The following is a 24,067-nucleotide window of genomic DNA, read 5'->3' as shown; positions in this document are numbered from 1 at the left end:
TACTAATATTTTAGATTATAAATTAGTTTTTAAAAAATTAATAGAGACTAATATAAAATATAAAATAATTAATAATTAAAACTTAGTAAGTAATGGTTAGATACTAATTTAAAAATTATTTTATAACTTTTTATTAATAATAAAAACTACTTTAGATATCAATAATTTTTTTAATTTATAAAATTATTTTTAATTTAATTAAATAATAATTAATTATTTTAATTTCTAAAATTAACTTTATCTCATATTTTTTTTTATAATGTATAATCGTACTTAATTTATGACATCAGAGAGTCTCGTATCCTCAAGCATCTTACAGGTTTATAATGGAAATGGATCCACAACACCACAAATATACAGTTTCGAAGATTGTGCATATTCATTCCAATGTCCATCTTTCAGTACAAAAATATCAATAATAGCATACTATTATTGATATGCTATGAAAAGGGGAAAAGATATTTTGAAACCACTATTTAACAACCGTAAATAATAATAACATACTGATTTAAGTTTCTTAATTAAAAAATAAATTAAATTATTGAATATAAAATTAATAAAATGAGTTGTAGAGTGAAAATAAAAGGTGTTAACGAATTAGTGTTGAAAATGGATTATTGAAGGCAAGTTTTACTATTGAGGTCTCATTCAAGTCATCAATTTTGAGGCCCAACTTTAGAAATTACGTCCCAAAACATGACTTGGGTTTCATCATCCAATGGACAATCATGTGATTCCATGTGCCTTCTATCATTTTCTTAATCTCATTTCTCATCATCATTAAAATAGTTTATTACCACAATTTCTATTCTGTAAGTTAATAGGTGATGTTATTGCACTTCAATGTGGTTTTGGTTTTTTTCTATTCAATTTGTTTTGTTTTTGCTTTTTTGCTTTTTTTTATTTTCAATTTCTTCAATCAACAAAGACGAAAGATATATGAAAAAAACACTTATATTGTTAGAATGATTAAAGGTATTAATAAATCGTAAATGTTATTGAATTTAATTTTATTTATACAATTTTGTGATAAATATGTTGTTGGGGATTTTTTTTAGACTTAAAATATTTACTAAGTTCATAATTAAGACTTATTTAGTGGTCTAATTTCTTATTAAAACTTTGAATTAAGATTTTGTTTTGACATTATTCATGAGATTAATGAATATATGAATATTCAATATAAATACTTTAAGTTAATAAGTGGATCATAGTATCATTCGGATGATAGATCAAAATGTCGAGTACGATGATCTTGATTTGTTCAAATACAATTCTAATTTATTGAAAGACTCATGATTCATATAAATAATAACATAAATAAATAATAAAGTAAATGGAAAAATAGAATGTTTTATTGATTAAATTTGTGTTAATCGATTAATTTAGTGTTTTAATTCATTAAAACAGCGAAACCTTCTTGCCCTGTTAATTATGTGTGTAATTTTACTTCTCTTTAATGAATTTGGGTGTTTTGCTTTCTTTTTTCTAGTATAAATCTACATATCATAGTTTTCACGTTGTGAATAAATTAGGTGCAGAAATTTGGTAGTATACACATTATTGATGTCTATCCAAATACACTGTAATTTTTTACAAATGGGTTCAAAACCACACAAGATGACAGAATCATTAATGACACATAATATTATTTGAAGAGAAAGAAATAATGGAAGAGACCAAATGAGCGTCGTAGTAGATCAGGCAGTTAAAATTTAAGGAGCAGTGAATAGAAGCAATGTTAGAACTTAGCATACAAAAATATGTCCCATTTATATGCTCCTCGTCTGCATATGTTGGACAAAGACAACAACTCTATAACGTTTGCACAATGAATTGTCTTTCATAATACTAACATTATTTGCCCAAATCAGACAGTGTTCTATGCTCTTCTGTTCAACCAATTTCAATTGTCTGTGAAATTATCTTCAATTTCATCAAAAGGTTTTTCATCTAGTGGTTATGGATAAATATCAACATTGTAGTAGTCTGTTGAATTGGATTTTGGCCCAACCTACACATGTTATGTTATGCCAATTAAGCTACTTTCACGGGGGGCTTTGCACTCTCACAATTTGCACACAAATTCTCTCTCTAACTCCATAAATTTCTTATACATTTTTATATTAATTATGAAAATAATTTTAATCTTTTTAAAATTTTTAAATAATTCTAAATAAAGTATAATTTTACTCTCTCTTTTTTATCTTGAACTACATCATCAATTTCATTCTTCTCTCAATAATTCTATCATGTGTTTGAGAAGATTCACAAAACGATTTTTTATATTTGACATTTTTTTAGTTTTGTACTTTATGTATTTTTTTACAAAAATATTTTTTTACACTCATGCTTCACCTACATTCCAATATATATTAATATTTTAATCATTTATAATTTTTTTAATTTTAAAAATTATTTTAATATTTTATACTTGAAGATTTTTTTTAATTTTTTATTAAAAATATTAATATTTTGTTATAGCGTAAAGTGTAACAGGATCTAACATAGTATCACCTGCATTATTTCAATTACCAACGTCTATCATCACTCACCACATGCATCTTTTGAAGTGATTTTTGGATTATTTATTCAAAAAAATTAAAATATATTAGAAGTTTTTTTGAACAAACGTTTTAGAACAATTTTTTTCTTCTTCTTCTAACTGCAGCTTTCTCCTTCTTTCTTCTTTTTCTACAATACTCATGGAGCAGCAGTGATAATGTCGGTGGAGTGCAGTGAGGAGAAGCGAACGGAACAATTCGGTCATTTCAACCAATTATTGAGGTGCGGCTTCAAAAATGAGGTCACATGAAGTAAAATTCTTCACGCGATATGTTAGATTAAAGGCATTCGAACCGTTAACGTATGACTGTAAAGTGGTGAGTTTGCAAAGTTCCCAATCACACAAGAAGTGTGACGAGTTAGAATCACTTTTTTTATTTAAATTTTTATGGAAAGTTTCTTTTAATATATTACTAATTTTTCAAATAATTTATAAAAAAATAACGAAAAATCGAAAAATTATTTATTATAATCCAGAACGTTTCCGGGTTATATAAAAAAAACTAAAAATAAACATCCTAAACCGAGGATAAATTTGGAAATTTAAAATCTATGGAGGTGAAGGTTGAAATTATGGGAGTGTAGGATGCGTTACCCCTCGTTCAATTCCACCAAGACTTTTTCTTCCTACACCTCCATATATTCTTGTGTCATCCCTATACTAAATGTGAAAATATCGTTTTATTTTTTTTGTGCCACCTCTTTGGATTTGAAATAATAAGCCTATGGATTATGCAATCTAGATATATTTTGGATTACATAACTTGGAAATCAATCTCATATTTAGAAAAGACTTCTGGATTATGTAATCTATAAACTAATCAGACATCTGAAAAAAATGTTTCCGAATTATATAACCTGGAAACTAATCTTATGTATAGAAAAGATTTACGGATTATGTAATCTGGAAGCTAATCACAAAATACTTTCGGATTACATAATCTAGAAGCTAATTCTGGATTAAAAAAAAGACTTCCAAATTATGTAATCTGGAATATTAAAAAGGATATTTTTGGAATACAAAAAACTTATGGGGGTGACATGAGAAGGTATGGAGGTGCAGGAAGAAGCAGCCTTCCACCAAAGCTTTACCCAACAAAGGCCATCTACCCATGAATGCAATCTCCAAGCCCAACACACTTTTCAGAAAAGGGCCAAAAAAGGATTTAAACCCACCGCAATGGATATAGGCTGTGTTGAAACGAGAAAGAAAAGAAGAAACAAACAAACAAGGGTGTTTCTTCTTGCACCCGACAAAGTTCTTTCTGCACTCCCATTAATATCGAAAACACAATTTTACTTTTTTTTAAAATGATTTTCGGATTAAATTTTTCAAAATCTTCTCAAACACCCCTTTTCAGAATATAGAAGTGTATTTCGAAATTTTTTTCCAGAAATTCTGAAAAGCATATTTTAGAATAAGATTTCCACAATGTTTATAATGTGTTTTCCAAAATAATTTTTTTAAAATATATTGTAGAAATATATTTTCAGAACGAGACTGAGTATTTTGGTCTTTTCACCCATTTGATGGGTGCAGGAAGAAGTTTGTGAGGGTGTGGGAAGGAATACCCACCAAACAAACATAAAGATTGAAGGGACCTACATGTGTATGGATGAATAAATTATAGTGTTTATCCCACAGAGTTATGGCCATAGAAGAAAGATTGATATCTTTGTGAATAGTGATTAGAAGTGTAATGTGGTGATGAATTATGATTGATAAACATGAAGGTATGAAAGTACAAGTTGCATAGTGAAGGTTGTGAGGTGAGGAAGAAACCCTAATAATAGTAATATACATTTTTGATTTTGATCATTGCGGTGCCATGCAACAAATCTTTACATGATTGCCACTTACGTACGGAAATATTCTTCTTTCACCGTCTTATAATTAAATCTTCATTTTTTAATATCATTTTCATTTCTTCCAACTCATTTTCAAATGTTACTACAATGGAGTTTTAGTTTCTAAACTTTTAGAAATTAGTAATATTTCATCTCTCTAAAAAAAGTTCTTGTGTGATTTTATCTCTTTAATTTTTTAAATATAAGAAGTAAAATGGTAGACTAGAATATCGTTAAGATACTGGTTAAGAAATTATAAATATCTTTTTTTAGATGTTAATGAGTTTAGTTGAACAATAAAATGTCTCAAACTACCCATTTTAGTTTAGAAGTCTTATGTTACATCAAGGTCATCCATTGATTTGATGAATGAATTTCAAGATCTCTGTAATATTTTTGTGTTTAGCTAACACATGCAGGCTCCAATATAAACAATTTTCATTAACGTGCAAACAAAATTGAGCATTGTTATTCTTGACTTGTTTATATTTCTTTTTGTTACCTTTTAATCTCATGTTAACAACAATTATCTGCAGAAGCATTTCTTTTAAGTATCATAAATCACCAAATCTAGAGGGAACTTATTATACAACTAAGTACTAACTAATTTATTTACCATTTAAGAGGAAAATAAACAAACTACTAATTACTTAAACTAATTATGTCTTACAATGAATACAATGATAACTTGCAACTAGAAATATTACAAATTTAGAAGTAACTTTCACTCTTAGCCATCAAGAGTTCTATATGAATAATTTTTCTTTTCTATTTATACTCTTAAACTTATCTAGTCCTCATGTAATGTCTTCGTTCAACGTCTCTTGCTCTTTCGTTTAGCAGATTGAGATTCTTAATTTGAAGGTGTTCTCGTTTGAGTTTCTTTGTAACTACATTCGGGAGATGACATTTTTTAACTTAGAAATTTCCCTTATGATCAACGTTTCCTTGGCTCATTGAGCATATTCTAAGCTTCAAATGCACCCTCCTCTAGAATGATTCCACTCAATATCATTGTTCCATGTTCAACGTTTCATCTCTCGTTTATTTAATTTTTTGTATTTTTTTTCATAACCTTGTAAGAAAAATGAAAAGAAGAGAATCTAGAAAAGAAATTTCCACAACTTTTTTTTTTTTCAAAACATAGTATCAATGACATACTTCAAAGTAATACAAAATACCATACTCCCAACACAATATTTCTTTATCTAAGTGACATCGTTAAGATTCAAACTATATTTTATCTAATTAAAAAAAATACAAATTGTTACCACCACTTGTTAGGCTCAATACTAGCATTGTTGTTTTATTTTTGATTTTTTTTTCCTTTAAAACTTATGTAACATGATAGCTAGTTATTTCCAATTAATTCCAAGTCCTGTTCTTTTCACAACCTAAATAGAAGAATTGTGATTTGAAACCAATTCTGATTTGACAAATTTGAGTTGAAATTATAATTGTATTTTGGATTTGACGTTTCGAATATATTCTTATCAATGTTATTTGTCACGAGGAACCAAACTTCTTAAACAAAATGTCTTTTGAGTGATACGTTTCGATCTATATGTTTGTGTGTTTAAATGGTATGTGGTGCCATAATTGAATCCATATACATAGGCTAATAGGTTTATGCTATGTTCTTCTAAATAGGTTAACAACATATCTATGGAGTGGGGCATGCAAATCAACGGTGTAATACAATTTTTAAAACATAATTCAAAGATTCAAAAATATATGTGTTAATTATTTAAAGTCAGAAAATTAAAAAATTAAAAAAATATTTTTTTCTTATTAAAAATAAATTTGTCTAATTAAAAATTATAGTTTTTAATTTTGTTATTTAATAAAAAAACTTAAAAAGTATAAAAGATATAAATATTATTTTGAATTTAATTTGATGGTATAACGTAATACGTATATAGTGATAAAAGAATACGTATGATTGTACTTTTGCCGCGTTATATGTGTACGTAAAAAGTTGGAAGTGTATCTACGTGAGTGGGACAGCATAAATAGGTTTAGTGGGTACTGAACAATTAAAACTAACTGCAAAACATCTCATCAGAAGAAACAAATAATCTAAAAGGCAGAAAAAAAGAAATAGGAAAAAGAAGTGTTAATGGTTTTGGTGTTTGTAAAGTTTGAGTGACAGTATCTGATGAGATTCTTAAACTTCCATGTTTGTTTATTATCCTTTCTATCCGAATCTTGTCGGTTCACTGATGAACCCTCACATCTTATATTTTTCTTTTCCTTTTACGTATTATTACATTTATAATGGACCACGAAATCTTAGTTTTCAGTATTTATCGTAGCTCAGTGTGGTGTGTCGGTTTATAAAGCAAGAGGGTGTTGTTTTGGTAAGTTATTTTGACTTCATAGATGTGGGACTCATAATCATCTCATTAAGATACATGACAAGCAAAATTTATGTTAAATATAACAAAATTTAATTTGATGTACTATTTAAAATTTTTAAAAATGAAAAGAATTAAGTCATTTCATCCCTTTCTTTAATCATTATAATTGAAAAAGACATTTTAATTTAATTTCATTTAGAAAAAAATTAATAATTTTAAAAAAGTTATATTAGTTTAATATAATAACAAATTAAATAAAATTATTTTCAATAGTACATATATAATTTAAATATTTTGGATTATATAAAATTTGTTACTTGTTTCTGTAATGATAATAGAAAGATTTATAGAATCAATTTTTAGAAAATTACTCTATTTGTTTTTTTTTTAAATTGTATTAAAAGTATGTTAGAATTATCATAAATTTAAAAAATATTGTTTGAATTAGATATTTTATTGATATATGGTAGGTGTATTTTATATGTGTGGTGTTAGATATTTTAAGATTATGGTTTGACATCTAAGGAAATACAAGTCAAAGGATCTTAATTAATTAGTTTTAATCATTCAATTAAGACAAAATCATAATTAAATGTGAAGAGATTACAATTCAATCTATATATTTCAAATTATGTTCTACAAAAAATCATTTAATACATAACACAAGGAGTACTCTCAACTCATATTTTATACTATACTTATTATATTTTATGCTCTCTTATTGATTTAAGCGTTGAAGTATTATCGTTGAAATATCATCGTAGAAGAAGGAGTTATTCATTGTGGGAGGAGGAACTCCCTGTTTAACCGACTTCAATTATATCTTCTAAGTTTAAGAACTCTTAACATTACGTGTCACACATATACATCGTATAAATGTGAGTTTTATATGATAAAATAAGATGAAAATGCATTAAAGAAGGTATTAAAGAAAGTGTGGGTGCGTGAAAGACAGAAGAAACAGAAGATAAAGTTTTGGTTGGAGAAAACGTTGGAAGGTGGAATAATGATATGAATGTGAGTGAAGTGAGAATTAATGGAAGGCCTGTGGTGTTTCCTCCATTTATGAATACAGAAAATGGAAGAAAAAGAAGGGCAAAGTGATCCTCCGTAACGTAAGGAATCTTGGTGGAGTGAAGTAAGACATGATAGACAGTTACCGTTTTGAGCGTACGGCACTCTGTTTTGCATAGAGAAAGTGATGAGAGGAGAATGGTGAAAGGAGTTATCTCCAATGGAACTTAGCTGGCTCACAAACCAAACCAAATAGTGAGGACACTTTGACGTGCATTTCAGCTTCTACTTCAACAAAACCATGTGACTCTTTCTCCAATATTATTGTGAAGTGGGACACATTACTGAACCATGAGTTGGATTCGTACGGATTTTCCCACCATGTTCCTCCTATAAATACTTTCTCAACCAGACCACAACACAGCACCATTTTCTACGTTCTGCACAACACAACACAAAACAAAACCAAACTTCCTTCTCCATGATGGGTATTCGTTTGCCGTTTATGGTTAATGCAAAACAGACATGGTTGAAGTCGAACAACGTTCCAAAGGGTCACGTGGCAGTTTACGTTGGAGATGTCGAAAAGAAGAGGTTTGTGGTTCCAATATCATATTTGAAGCACCCTTTGTTTCTGGATTTGCTGAACCAAGCAGAAGAAGAGTTTGGGTTCAACCATCCCATGGGGGGTCTCACGATTCCTTGCAAAGAAGACGCTTTCATCAATCTCACTTCTCGAATGCGTGCCTTCTGAAACACACCATTATTATAAGCTACTGTTAATTGACTGCATTTGCTTTTTCCTTCTGACTCACTCATTCTGACAAGTACAAAATTGTATGTTCTATTTCTTTATTTTTGTACTATAATTAATATTACCTTGTTATTATTATTATTATTATTATTATTATGTTTAAACTTATCAGTTAACTGTCTGGAGAATCAAAATTGATTTCCATGGCAATTCTGCCACTTGTAGCTTCTACTCCCTGTAAACCTCACTTCAATTTTTTTATTATTTCAAACCTTTGCTTATTCTTATGGCAAAATTTCACCTTGCAGAAGTTAATACGGAATAAACAAGTTGAATTAATTATTCGGGTTATTAAATATGTTTATGTTCTTTGTTTTTTTTTTAATATGGGTAAGTTTAAATTTGACTGTGAATTTGATTTTATACATTATTCAAGTTTAAACTTTTTAAGGTTTTGACATAAACCTTCGCAAATATTTCAAAACTGGATTTTCTTTCATGGGTAACAAAACACACAAAAATGTTAAAGTGAAAAAAAAACATAAAAAGAGAGAAATACGCAAGAGGGGAGATGAAGAGGATCCATACTCTGAAAAACTTGTCGAGGAAATGGTGTAGAAGTGACAGTATATTTTTTTTAGCATGGTATTTAATTAAAAATTTCATATAAAATATGCTTATTGATTTTAAAGTAATTATCTTAAAAATCACACCAATAATGTTTTTTATTGATCAATAATATTTTTTTACACGGTATAAAAACTAAACTCAAAATTTATTTATATATACAGTGCTAACAATTATTTTATATAAATATGTATAATATATTTTAATTTTATCTCAAAAATTACTTAATCATTTTTTGTTCAGATACCTTAATTTACTTGTTTTCTAAAGGTTAATTTATACACTCTCGACTGATTAAAATTCACTTTTCATACTTATAAAATTAATATTATAAAAACAAATTTACTATATAAGATGGTTTATGGTTAAATAACAGTAGCGTTTAAACTTTGAATATATGCATTATCTATTCATTTTTTATTTCCTCTATCCTTATTTTATATATAAGTCTCCTAGTTACCTAGTTAATAAAGAGATTGTTTATTGAATGTGTATAAAAACATAATAAAAATACCTCATTGATAGAACTAAAAAACACTCCCAAATATATATGTTATAAATGAAAAAATCAAGACATAAATAGACTAAAAAGTAGCTAAATTTAAAGTTTTATGAATCTTATATTAAATTCAAATGTTAAATTTGATCTTTTTTGGAGTTCAGAGTATTTCGTTTGGGACTCATAACAGAGATTATTTTTCTCAACAAATATTATTATATATATAGTTTTAGAGACTAAACCTCTTATTCATTTAAATGAATGAGTTAAATTCAAACAATAAGTTTGTTTACTTGGCTCACTAAACAAGCTTTAAATATATGCCTCACTTGGCTCAAGTTATATTCTTGTAATTAACTATTTTTTTCCACTCAAATATTATGCTTCAATCTAAAAGATTAAAATAAAAAATGTAGTAATAAATAATAATCTTATTAGACCCACAAGTCAAGTGTTGATGAACTCGTGTTCTGTATTCTTTAAGGAAGTGATCAAGAATTTGAATGGTGATTTTCTATATGAGTGAACAAAGTGAGATGACATTTAAACAATTATTCTTAAAACAAGTTAATAGTAAAAATCAATGTAAAAATCGGATAAAATTACTTCAACCTGAAATTCAATTTTATATCCTAAATCAGTTTCTAAATGTGAGCTAAACATAGGTCATGTTAATTGGTATTTTTTAATGTGAATAATCCAAAGTAAATGCCGAGCACAGAGGGAGGGAGAAATCATTAATCTGATATAGGGTGATTGAAAATAAGGGAAGAAGTTATAAACATCAAAATCGTCTTATTCTTTTTTGAAGTTACCTATTCTATAGTTTACATGTGGAGAGTTCTAGACAAAAAGAATACATGAAACATCTGCATCTCTATCATCATACATATATATAATCCGCGTAGCAAAGGCCATGACATAGCTGCAGGTGAAGAACTGCCATTTATATTGTATCGCGGGTACGACCTTGGTCACCACACTTTCCCTGCTCCTAGCATTCAATGGCCTCAGCACTCAAGAAGGCATTATCTGCATTCTTGGGTCTAAAATCACTCTTCTATTATACCATTATGATGAAGGAGCTTTCAACTTAGATATTGAAAAAATATTAAGATGGTTTAGTGAAGAAAGCAAAAAGCAGATGCTTGTTTTAGGCCGGTAATCAATACATGTACACTCGTCTTAGTCCAAAGACAGATTGCCAATTCGGATGTTTCGTTGCTGATGACTAATACCTTTACCCAGTCGTGACATGGAGGAACTCCAATCACCTGGTTTTCCGCTAAATGGAGATGCAAGTTTAGGCTGAAACCATATTTTCAGAGCCACACCGTTAATTCTAAGCTTACCATACGATTCATTACCCTGGTGAGGAATCTGAAGCCTCCTCAATAACGCTCCAATTGCTTTGCCCATTCTGAAGCCAAAATATTGCATATTTGTTACACAAATTTCTTAAACAATATTTTATGGACAAATTTGGATAGCATTTCATATTGTACGTTTGTACAATGGATTGTTACAGATAGGTGGGGCAATTATATGGTTAAAAGCATGTTGACAACGTACACATTTGTGATTGACGATCTTACCTTCCAGCAAGGTTAATAATCTTCTCCCCCTTTGGAGACACAACTTCTGTTTTCTCTACAGGCAATAAAATGATTATGTTGGGCAATCTTGCACCTGCAAAGAAGATTTTCATGGGAATCCCCAACCAAAGTCAGGAAGGAGATTATAATGTAATATTTCTACCTCATGCCATCTGTTGGTTTAGTAAACTTGTTAATTATTAATTAAGTTTATTTAAACGAACATTTTTTTTGGACATATTTAAACAAACAATTTAAAAAAGGGAAAAAAGAGAATCCTGTAATAGTATGTTAAAAGAAAAACTGCAGTTTATAGACTTAGATCACCAATTTAAAATTTCCAAACGATCACCAAGAGATTGATCTGGCAAAATGTCATAATAACAAGGTTTTGTTCACAATATTTGTTACAGAGTTCCAGAAAACAACTCCTTTTATTGTTGGGAAAATCATTAAATAAAAGGAAAGATGAAGTATTACCAAGAAACGGATGCAAACCGACTATTATATGCTAAAGAAAAGATAGGGTGGTCATGGATAGATCCAATCAAATCCAAATAGAAGGAAATTCATAAATCAAATTTATTTGAATTTTTTAAATTTATTTAAAGTGGATTAAATTTAAATTAAATTATTTATTAATTAGATTAAATTCACTTTATTAGATATATTAAATCTCTTTTGATATGTACACGTACTAATTTGATTCAGAGTGGGTCTAACCCAACTAAACTCAACATCGACCCGGGTCTGGATCACTCGACATCCTGTGTCTGGACCACTCGACATCGGTCTGGGCTCGAACGACTTGACATCAGTCCAGGCCATGACGACCCAAAATCGGCCCGAGCCCAGACAACTTGAAATCGACCCGGGCCCAAACGACTTGACATCGGCCCGAGCACGCTCGCCTCGACATCGATCGAAATTGCTCCACTCGACATTGGCCCGGAACTATTAGTCTCAACATCAACCCGGGCCCGGACAGCTAGACATCGGACGGGGCCCAAACGACTCGACATCAGACCAGGCCTGGACGACTAGACATCGGCCCAGGCTCGTACAACTCGACATCGGCCCGGGCCCATACGACTCGACCTAGGCCCGTATGACTTGACATCAACTTGGGCCCGTAGGACTTGACATCGGCACAGGCCTGACGACTTGACATCGGCATGGGTCCGTACAACTCGACATCGGCCCAAACCCGTACGACTCTACATCGACTCGTGCTTGGACGGCTCGACATCAGCCTGTGCTTGGACGGCTCGACATCGGCCTGGGCCCGTACGACTCAACTTCGTCTCGGGCCCATACAACTCGACCTAGGCCCGTATGACTCGACATCGGCCCGGGCCCGAACACTTGAAAATAGCCCGGGCCCGGACGACTCAACATCGGTCCGGGCTCGTACGACTCGACATCGGTCTGAACCCGTATGTCTCGACATTAGCCCAGACCCGTACGAATCGACATCGGCCCGTGCTTGGACGACTCGACATCTACACGTGCTTGGACGACTTGACATCAGCCCGGACCCATTTGACTTGACATCAACTTGGGCTCGATCGAATCGACATCGACCCGGGCCCACTCAACTCGACATCGGCCTGAGGCCACTCAAATCAACATCGGCCCAGAGCTGCTCGGATCGACATCGGCCCAAGCCCGCTCAACTCGACATCGGCCTGAGCCCAAACAACTCGACATCGACCCGTGCCCGAACGACTCGACATCGATCCGAGCCCACTTGGCTCAACATCGACTCGAGCCCGCTCAGCTCGACATCGCCCGGGCCCTCTCGGCTCGACATCAGCTCGGGACCGCTTGCCTCGACATCGGCTCGTGCCCGCTCAACTCAAGAACGATCCAGGCCCGCTCGTCTCGACATCAGCCTGGGGCCGCTCGAATCGACATTGGCTCAAGACCGCTCGACTCGACATCGGCCCAAGCCCTCTCGGCTCAACATCGGCCCGGGCCCGCTCGGTTGACATCGGCCCGAGCCCACTCAACTCGACAACGACCCAGGCCCGTTCGACTCGACATTGGCTCGGGCCCGCTCAGCTCAATATCGACCTTGGCCCACTTAGCTCAAAATCAGCCTTGGCCAAGACGACTTGAAATCGAATCGGACCCGGACGACTCGACATCGACCCGAGCCCGCTCGCCTCGACATCGGTCGAAATTGCTCCATTCGACATTGGCCCGGAATTGCTGGTCTCGACATCAACCCGGGCCCGAACGGCTAGACATCGGCCCGGGCCCAGACGACTCGACAACGGCCCAAGCTCGTAGGACTCGACATCGTCCTGGGCCCATACGACTCGATCTAGGCCCGTACGACTCGAAATCAGTCCGGGCCCGTATGACTTGACATCGGCTCGGGCCCGTACGTCTCAGCATCAGCCCGTGCTTGGACGACTCGACATCGGCCCGTGCTTGGACGACTCGACATCTGCCCGTGCTTGGACGACTTGACATCGGCCCGGGCCCGCTCAACTCGACATCGGCCCGAGGCCGCTCGGATCAACATCGACCCGGGGCCGCTTGGATCAACATCAACCCAAGCCGCTCGGCTCGACATCGGCCTAGTCCCGCTCGACTCGTCATCGGATCGGGTTAGTATGGCTCGACATCGGCCCGAGCCCGAATGATTTGACATCAATTCAAGCCCATTCGGCTCAACATCGACTCGGGCCCGCTTAACTCGACATCGCCCGGGCCCTCTCGGCTCGACATCAGCTCGGGCCCGCCTCGTGCCCTCTCAACTCGAGAACGGCCCAGGCTCGCTCGGCTCGACATTGGCTCGGGCCCGCTCAGCTCAATATCGTCCTTGGCCCGCTCAACTCAAAATCAGCCTTGGCCTAAACGTCTCGACATCGCCCAGGGCCCGGACGACTCAACATCGGTCTGGGGCTGCTCTACCTGACATCGACCTGGACCTGTACGACTCGATTCGACTTAGGCCCCGACGACTCGGATTGACGTGGACTTGGGCTAACTTTGCTCAACCTGAGCCTGAATTGTCTTTGCTGAACCTGGCCTGAATTGTCTTTGCTCAACCTGAGCCTGAATTGTCTTTGCTCAAAATCCAACCCAAAATGCAATTTGGATAATATAAAAATATATCCAATTCATATCCAATTAAATGGATTGGATTTAAGATCCAAAAATATGGATTTGGATTTGAGATAAATCCATTTAAATGGATTAAAACTAATATGAATTTGGATAATTATGGATTGGATTTTGTAATTTAGATTTTTTTCTACCCTTAACAAAAGAAGATAATGATACTCAAGTGAATAAAATAAAGCATATTCTTACTGATCATTTGCCAGCTTTTTTCCATACAATATTGCAAAGGATTCCGAAATGAAAACTACGTCTACTTACGCTAAAGATTTAATTCACTTCCTTGTCCAGATATCAAAAGTGAGAATCAATAGAGTATGTTTCATATAAATAAAGTCAGTTTAGCAAATTAACTTGTTTTTACAATTTCAATTTATCTCAGACAACAATCATAAATAAAGATAAGAGGATAAATCTTTCAATGAATGAAAATTTCAACAAATAAAAGGACTTATACTATTAAATGATGATTATATTACCTGCTGCTAGTCTATGCTTGAGACCTTTCAAAACTGTTATGATGTACACCTGTTAACATTTTCATGGATTTAGGATATGGATTTAACAATTGCAGTAGCACAAATGTCTACATGTCAAATTTGCAAATGTTTCAGTTGTACACAAAGTACCGAGTATGAAAGAGACATGAACAGAGAATAAGCAAGGAAACAGGAGGTTATTGGATCCATCATTCAAACTTTGGAGCAAAAATTATGGTATCATAATAGATCGTATATGTGCACCAAATATCAAATGTGGTTATAAAATAAAGACCAATATTTGCGTCTGTTTATGTTGTGTGCTAATTATGTGTCCAGTGACTCTAATGAATTAATTTTAAACTTGTCAGTTAATCCTGGAACATTGTAAGATTATGTCAGCTTTCATGAACTAAGTGACAGGCTTGTGTATGTCAGGTTTATCGACTGTTAAAGCACTTTATGTTAATTTTAAACTTGTTAGTTAATTTAGGAATATAAGGAGCATATGTTGGCTTTCATGAACTATGGGACAGGCTTGGGTATGTTACTTACACTCAACCTGATTCCAATAAATAGAAATTCAAGGATTGTAATTCCTAGATACAGTTGAGTTAATGAATCCCACACATACAGTTCCCTCTTTCTCTAGCCTTTCACAGTTAAAATGCACCCTTTTTATGAAACATAAATAATCAATATAGGAGTTAGAATAGCTCACCTCAGCAGTAGAAACATGCAATTCTTTAACATCAATAACAATGGGACTCATTTTAAATGATACAGATGGAACAAGTCCATATGAAGCGGATTCCTACAAAATTATTACAGCATCATATGATCATCCAGGTTCCCTTAGAAACAAAAAGACACAAGATATTGAACACAACTAGTTTCAGCTCCATACTGACCTCAAGTATTGAAAAAGCACGAGGATCGTATTCACCAAATCCCTCCATTAATGAACAAAGGTTTGATCCTCTTGAAGTTTCTGCACTTACTCCTAGGTTCTCAACAAGTCTATTTTTCAGAGATGTATCATAAGGGAGTTGCAGGCATCCCAGAATTTGCGACAATATTTCACTTGTAGGTTTTTGACCAGCTTCAATTGTTTCACGAAACACCATTATGGCCAATGATGTCCTATAGAGTAAAAACAGCATTAAAAACTTCCACAAAGAAAAGTTGAAGAGAAGCCTGTGAAAATTAAGTGTCATAAAAAAACTGGGAACAGAGATTTACTGACTTCCCTAGTGTTCTAAGTGTTTTCCTTTGACAGATTCAATTGCGAAGAATGGACAAAAATAGGATCAATTCAAACAAAATTTTGTAGAAATAGTTTCACTATGAAAAGCAGCACTCTAACTTTCACAAATTGTAAAAACAAATACGTAAAAGAATGTCTATACACAAATAAATAGTTAAGTAAAGCATTGTCTTAAAAGAAGTTGTAAAAACCAAGTAACGTATACCATTTATTATCAACTTGTGGCCGTCCTGAGTGAAAAGATAAAACAGGCTCACCAGCACTGCAAGCCATCTCAAATCTCCGCAGGCACATTCCTTTCAAAGAAATCAAAGTGCTATCAGGATTTACAAACCACCGAACTATCAAGGCATAACATTTGGGCCACAAGATAACCAAAATCCACAACCTTCTGCTTGAAGTTCCCAGTAAATTAAGAACTAGTCCTATAAATAAAATTCTATACATATCATATGAGCCTAACTTTTTTTTATAATTTAGGGGAAGGAATAAGATTTCTCCATGATTTCAGTATTTTCTATATGAAACAGCCTTAGAAATATTTCCTGTGCGATTGCACATAATTAACTGACTGAACAAACACAAAACTGTGAAAGAATTTGTAAGATCCTATAAAACCATATACTCCTGTCTTATAAGGAGCATTTTCCAACTTTTACATTTTTTTAAAATATTAATACATTTGTAATACTACTCTTACGTTTTGACAAGGATTAAATTACACAGCTTTAATACGAGTCTATTTTATTCATTTATATTCTTAAATAAATAGTTAAAAGAAGGCAAATTTATAGAGCCAAAACTTTTTTTATAGAAGACTTCTCTTGAAGAGGACTAAAGATGCTTTTTGTGATGTTCAAATAGAGGTGCGAGTAAATATGAAATTTTTATAATATGTTCACTGAGGAAAGAAAATATTTTGATATGGTCTTTGGCCATATGATCACAACAAGTAATTTTTTTAAAACTGTGATCACCAACCACTAATATGATTAAGTATTAAATAGAAAGGATATGTCCCTCAAAAAAGATAGTTCATTTATGCAAAAAATGCTTGTTTTTAATTCATATTAACAAATCTAACTCTAATCAATCTTGAAATTTAAGAATTTTTTCATATCATTTACACGTGTCATATTGTACCCGTGGTGTATGAAATATTTGGGCTTCAAAGGTAACAACATAAAAGAAAAAACGCAAAAAAGGAAAACTATACATCAATTTTCAATGTATTTGCATTCATCACAAGAAGCAACATTATTTTTTAATAATACAGCAGTCATGCAAAAAAACTGGTGATTTTCAAAGCAATATCAAAGAAAAAGCGAATACAGGGCGAGAATTGAAGCTGACAAAATTAAACGAGACTCACCAATTATGCATCGACAAATTATGAGATTAGTGACTACACCATCTTTTTTGGCTTGAGAAAGGAGCATTTGAGCAGCCTCCATATCATCCTTTCTATCAAGGAAGTAAAAATAAGAAATTGGTTGAGAAAGAACCAAAAGAAAACATTAATTTAAAGATAAAATCCTTAGACCACTTACTTCTCACTTGCCACTATAAGTATCGAGAAAGTGATACTGTTTGGGCTCAATCCTAATCCTTTCATTTCAAAAAATATTTCCATAGCCTTGTGAAATTGATCTCCATCACCTGTACAGAACTCTTACAATGTTTAAACTCCATTTTCCCCATTAATCAGCTAACTTAAAAATGAAACTGTACAAATTGGGGAAACAGCTATAAAAATGAAAACAAGAAAAGGGTGTCACTCATGCCCTTTACAAGAAATGCTTTAGGAAAAGAAATTTTAAACAAAGTCAGATCATTTGGAATTTATCTTAATTTACACTGTCCTTATCATATTTTAGTTGTTATATCATATTATGACATTTTGGTTATAGGTTCAGTTAGTAAGTTGTTGAGTTCAGTTACAAGTTTTGCTTTCTGTAGTTAAAAGTTCAGTAATTTGTATAAAAGAAGTGCTCAGTAACAGTAACTGTGTATAAAATACTCTGCTTCTCTAGCAATTTCTCTCCATCACTCCATTCTTAGGGGTATTTTAGTGGTTAGCAATCAAAGTTTCTAGTTCGGGTATTTCTATATATATATGTGTGTGTGTGTGTAAAATGCCAGAATACTTGGGACTACTCAAAGTTTTAGTTAAATCCCCATTTCCTTGGCTTCACTGGTCGACAATGGTACCCTAACTTTGACAAGTCCCAAGTCAAGCAATAACTCACCTGTTATTACCTGAGAGTGAATGAAATGTTAGCCTTAGTTGTCTAGTCATGTGACAAGTTTCGTTCCGTCTCTCTTATCTCTCCATCTTCAGATATATTTACTAAACCTATTAACTTAAACTCCCCTGAATTCACAGACCTTCAAATTTGCAGTTATTTTTTAGAAGGAACTACTCTTCCAAGCTATTGAATGTTTTTCCGATAAAAATTTAGTGATGAGGCATAAAGAAATGAATGTAACAATCTTATGGACCAAGGAAAAAAGTCAAACTTACAAAGTGCAGTCAGCAAAGCATTAATTGTTGAAACGGTCATTCTCAATTTAAGAGATTTAAGATATTCATATAGCTCCAATGCTTTCTGCCAATTTCTTGCCTGTAACAAGCAGTTGCCACTAGTTAGTAGGTGAAGTCAATGCAGGCGGCAAAAGATTTGAAAAAACATAACTTACTAAGGAAAATAAACATAAAAGTACACAGTAGTTGCCTTAGGTCATACTTGTACTTCATTATTATTAGTTTCTAGATTGCGGATCACCAACTAGAGCACAAAATCCATATATACACTACACTGAAGAAAACATTCTACATCCATACATATTTCTTAATTAAAATCAATAGCTAGAATGCCAGAAAAACATGGTAATTTTAGGAAACCCATTACTTCATTACTTTCCCAAGTAGAAAGAGTAATAACAGTCATTAAATGAATTTCTTTTTAAATTAATGTTTTTATTTAAAACATAAAAACATCTTTTTATCATCCGTTTCTAATATATAATTCAAATACACTCTACTGTCCCATAAATAGACCTTCAATCCATTTCAGTTCCCTTACCTTTTATTATGCATACTCTAAAAAATCCATAATCCAATTTTTTTGAGTTTCATGACTAAAAATTTGTCCTAGGTTTCATTATTGATGTTTTCATTTTCATTCATGACAGTCTCGTTTTCTGTTTCTTTTCAACTTTAATTGTATTACTTGACAGGACATACATTACTACAGGCACCCATCAATGAGCTATATGACATTATTCCAATACGTATTCCTCCTTCACGGGCTTCTTGTAGAACATCAAAGGCAGCATCCAGATCTTTAGCATGACCAGCAACATCTATCAGTGCACTCAGAAATATCTGCATGATGAGTCAGCTTCTGTAAGCAAACAACAGTATAGAAATGATGAAAAACATACACGAACCAATTCAAGAAACCACAATAAAAATGAAAGTGTTTTTTATTATGCTTTATAATATACTGAAACTAAAGATTTTAATAATCCATATCACCAACAATTAATTTTTTAAAGTACCTCATCTGGGAGGATCCCTTTCTGGGTCATGTCATTGTATACAGCAAGAGCAAATTCCCAATCCCCAGTTTGGCTGCACGAATTAATGGCAATGGTGTAAACTTCTGGACATCCCTTTATGTTATATTTTTGTAACATCTTGTACACTTCTTTTGCTCGTTCAACCTGAAAAAAAAAAACAGAAATCATTTAACATTAAATAGATACATAATAAAGTACAATAAAAAAGAGTGATTAGGAAAGAACGAAACAGCACCTGACCAGCTTTAGTGCATGCCTTCAACAATGCACCTATAGTTACGTGATCAGGGTCCATGGGCTGCATTTCAGCTGCCATTTCTGCTAAAACATCAAAAGCACGATCTACAGCTCCTGATTGGGCACAAGCAGCTATAAGTGCATTGAATACAACACGATCTGGCTTCACATTCTACTGCATAAAACATCACATCAGCATGTACAATTAAAAACAGGGAGGAGCTCAAGTCATACTACAAAGATAATTCTTTAGAAAGACATTTGCAATAAGTGTACCTTTGACCTCATTATTCCATAAGCACCAAATGCTTTAGCCACTTGCCCAGCTCTAGCACAACCATCAATAAGTGCTCCGTAGGTATGTACGTTAGGTTCGACTCCAGAATTAACCATCTTGTGAAACACCTAGGCATACGATTAACAATTTTAATAGATTCATAATTTACAGAAAATTATATTGGATTTAATTAAATCATGCTATGGTGAGTTGAAGGGCGATAATATACTTCAAACATTAGATCAACTTTTCCACTCTTTGCACAAGTTAATATCAGAGTGGTATAAAGTTTGCAATCAGGTTCTAGTTGAGCATTCTTAAGAAGCTGCAAAACATGGAAAGCCCCTGAAACATGCACAACAAAAATGCGATGAGCTGAAAAGATAACAAAGAAGGAACTTTTAGAGAGTAACCAGAATATTTACTTTCCGAATCTTGGGAGCTTGCGCACACTGACATAAGCATGTTAAATGTACTCAGCGTTGGATTTGGAATGAGCATAATGTAATCAAACGCTTCATTAACAGCCTTTCGCTTCTTGCAGATGTTAAAAAACTTGGCATGATAAACCTATAACCAGTAAATAGGCAAATAAGAGAAACAAAAAATTGAAGAACTAAATATCAAGTAAAACCAGAAAGATGCAGGTACCTTAGTCATGTCTAATAAACCCTTTGTTTCCATATGTTTAAGCAATTCTACACATTCATGTAGCCTAACAAAATCAATGTACTTAGTATAAGTTTCTCAAACTTAAAAGTAATAGTGAAAATAGGTCAGATGGGCATCATGATCATGATATAGTTAACAAATAAGAAAGAAGTGAAGGGAGGAATTTCACCTCACTGTTTCATTGAAAGTAAATGGTTTCATGTTTAAAACTCCAACTAGTATTCTCATAAATCAACTACATTAAGTTTTCAGTGTTCATAGGAGCCAGATCAAGTTAGCAAATTACCTCCCAACTTTTAGCAAATTATTATATTTGCTTAGATGCTCCGAAGGAACATTTTTCTGATCATCATGCACCATGATTTGATCGTTTTTCAGATCAATATGCATCTTCATTGAGAGAGTAGTATTCTGGGGGAAAACTGTGTTATTATTGTAATCCATGTTTGTCCTTTCCCTGTCTCCTGAAAAGCTTCTGCCTCTCCTCAAGTTTTTACTCACATGTTGCAGAGGGTAGCCATCTTTATGACTGGAAACTTCAGCTGCTCCTTTGACATGTTCTGAAACAATAAAACATGGTTTACATAAAATTCTCTTTAAATATTGGCCTGTTCATCACGATAACTATGAAAGGATTTGACCAAAAATATCATCATTGAAATGATATGCTGATAAATTTTCTTTCATGTAAATTACCTGCATTTTGTAGAGGAATATCTGTAGATAACCCTGTTCCTTTCAGTGTGACATTTCCCATCACTGAGGGCGATCTTTTTTTATTCATAAAAGAAGCACGGGGAGATAATGGCTTTAAACCACTCAGTGGTGTCATAGAACCAGTTGCAGGCTTGTTAACCTCATAAAACATGTAAAGCCCTTCCCTAACTGACTCCCCAAAAACGACGTCACCGTTGATGGAACCAAATTCAATTTTTTCTTTAGTATGTCCACCAACAGTTGCCAGTGCGTTGTTTACGCGAACAGAAGAAGCAGTATGCTCAGACTCGACGTTATTTAAAGACAACTCGGGATCAGAGTCAACTTTATCTTGACTTTCTTCCACTTGTATAACCATTTCCTCAGCGAACTCTAGAGGTGGTAATGAACTTGATGAGAAACCCACGGATGAAAAAGACTCATCCAACACCTTGAAACTATTATTATTACTATTATTATTCACACCAGAGTCAAGAACAGTAGAAGATGACTCTGAAGTCTCAGCGGCGAGGGCCACTTCTTGTACCACCGAAGATTTCAAAAACGGGAGGTGGATCTCGTTTTCCTCAAACACCCGGTACTCTTCCCCATGGTGATCCTTCAACTTCCCAATCTCACTCAGCGCGCTATCCCTTTGAAATTCCGTAAAACCAAGAATCTCGCCATCAATGACCTGACTCCCAACGTTAGTTCCTTGAGGCGATAACGCGAACTTCGCATGCCCCCGTGTCTGCACTAGCGAAAAAGTTAGAAGGTGGCAGTCACACAAACAGAAGACATTCAATCAATTCACAAGCTGCATGGCTTGGGCAGCACAAAAACTCTATCTACAACACTAAACGCATCTAATCAGAGGTGCGGAGTGAAGAATTCGGTAAATGCGAAAATAAAAAAGTAATTGACAGAAAAGAATCTGATAACAAAATTGAAGAAGTGGAAAATTGGAATATTATTGTTGGAAAGTGACCTGGTTAAGAGAGTCGTTTTTTTTCTTGGTGAGAGTGAAGTGAAGCCAGGAAACGGCGGATAAAGTGACGACGATGACGAGGACAACGAGGGAGTGGGAATGGAGGGAGGCCTTGTAGACGAAGCGCGGGGAGTGGAAGCGGAGGAGACCTAAATTGCGGCTGGTGGTGCGTTTGTTCCGGGAGCGAAGGGAGAGCGGCGTGGGAGGCGGACGGAGGGAGTGAGTGGAGGCGAGGAAGTGTGAGCGGAGAACGGAGAGCGGAGCGCGGGAGGTTAGGGAGAGGGCGCGGTGTCGGTTGAGAGAGAGGTTAACTTCCATGGATGAAGAGAGAGAGAATGAGAGAGAGAGTGAGAGTGAGAGTGGAAGAGAAGAAGTGGATTAGCATTTAGCAGAAAGAAGAGGAGAGGACGCAGCACACCTTCTTTTGAGCAACCAGCGACACCACTTCTTGCTCATCCGATTCTTTCTGACGTGGCGCGTTTTTGTTTTTCTGTTACAACACACTTCCTACCCACAACGGTATTAACCTTTTACTGTTTTTAAAACAACATTGTAACTAACTCTCTACACCTACCTGCTTTATTATACTATACTTCAACAAATGTTATAAATTCAGCAATTTAAATGTGGATAAATATATTCAGTACAAATCATAAGATTTGTTTCTTTAATAGAACGGTTATAACAGTCACGAAAGATTGCTGAATCTTATTAATCATTAATGACAAAACTAACGTAATTAGATTCAATTTATTGTAATAAGATTGTAATTTTTTTATTATACTGAAAACAAAATACGTTGTTATACATAACAGTCACGAAAGATTGCTGAATCTTATTACTCATTAATGAGAAAACTAACATTCAATTTATTGTAATGAGATTGTAATTTTTTTATTATACTGAAAACAAAAATACGTTGTTATACCAACTATTTACTGTCTATGTAAGATCGTTATACTATTTTTAGTAGTTTATTTATTTTTTAAATATATTTAGAGTATAATTTGTTGATATGTGATAAGATGATGGTGTCATATTTTACATATTTCCTTAAAAGATTTTTAGATTAGTATAAATTTATTAATAAAAAATTGTATAAATTATATTACGGAAATATGCTTTGTATATATATAAAGATCAAGTTAATGGACTGTTTTTTGTTTTTAACTTGTTAAAATTAGGAATATTTGTTGAAGTGATTAAATATATAAATTAATATAATATTACAAGAAAAATACTATAAAAAATAATTAGTCATTATATTAATTAAATTAGATATTATTTTATAAATTTTTTTTATCTAAAGTATTTTCTATTATTAATAAATAGTTTTTGAATTGGTATTTAATTAGTTATAAAAAATTTAGTTACCAACTTTATAAACTAATTAGTTGGTAGGTAAAATTTTGTTAGTTAATTAGATACTAAATTAGAAACTATTTATTAATAATAGAAATTCTTTTACA

At 33.5% G+C, this 24,067-nt stretch overlaps 2 protein-coding genes across 2 annotated transcripts; one reads left to right on the top strand and one right to left on the bottom strand.

Annotated features, from left to right (window-relative positions):
* The first annotated feature begins 8,226 nt into the window (after positions 1 to 8,226).
* On the top strand, positions 8,227 to 8,775 carry LOC137832997 (auxin-induced protein 15A-like). Its single transcript, XM_068641400.1, has one exon. The coding sequence runs from the start codon at positions 8,269 to 8,271 to the stop codon at positions 8,539 to 8,541; it is 273 nt and encodes a 90-aa protein (XP_068497501.1). The 5' UTR covers positions 8,227 to 8,268; the 3' UTR covers positions 8,542 to 8,775.
* A 1,667-nt stretch (positions 8,776 to 10,442) lies between these two features.
* On the bottom strand, positions 10,443 to 23,051 carry LOC137808652 (pentatricopeptide repeat-containing protein MRL1, chloroplastic). The gene is made up of 19 exons (XM_068609920.1): positions 22,599 to 23,051; positions 21,611 to 22,361; positions 21,201 to 21,474; positions 20,894 to 20,957; positions 20,668 to 20,812; positions 20,472 to 20,587; positions 20,242 to 20,370; positions 19,964 to 20,137; positions 19,708 to 19,872; positions 19,391 to 19,531; positions 18,668 to 18,767; positions 17,694 to 17,802; positions 17,516 to 17,607; positions 16,349 to 16,439; positions 15,788 to 16,019; positions 15,598 to 15,690; positions 14,877 to 14,925; positions 11,263 to 11,356; positions 10,443 to 11,087 (listed from the first exon to the last, which is right to left on the bottom strand). The coding sequence occupies exons 1-19, from the start codon at positions 22,914 to 22,916 to the stop codon at positions 10,853 to 10,855; spliced, it is 3,372 nt and encodes a 1,123-aa protein (XP_068466021.1). The 5' UTR covers positions 22,917 to 23,051; the 3' UTR covers positions 10,443 to 10,852.
* Positions 23,052 to 24,067: the final 1,016 nt, after the last annotated feature.

The sequence above is a fragment of the Phaseolus vulgaris genome, chromosome 11 (assembly GCF_000499845.2).
Source record: "Phaseolus vulgaris cultivar G19833 chromosome 11, P. vulgaris v2.0, whole genome shotgun sequence".
NCBI lineage: Eukaryota > Viridiplantae > Streptophyta > Magnoliopsida > Fabales > Fabaceae > Phaseolus > Phaseolus vulgaris.
Note: the sequence above shows the minus strand (reverse complement) of the source record. Positions and strands in the feature narration are given on the sequence as shown.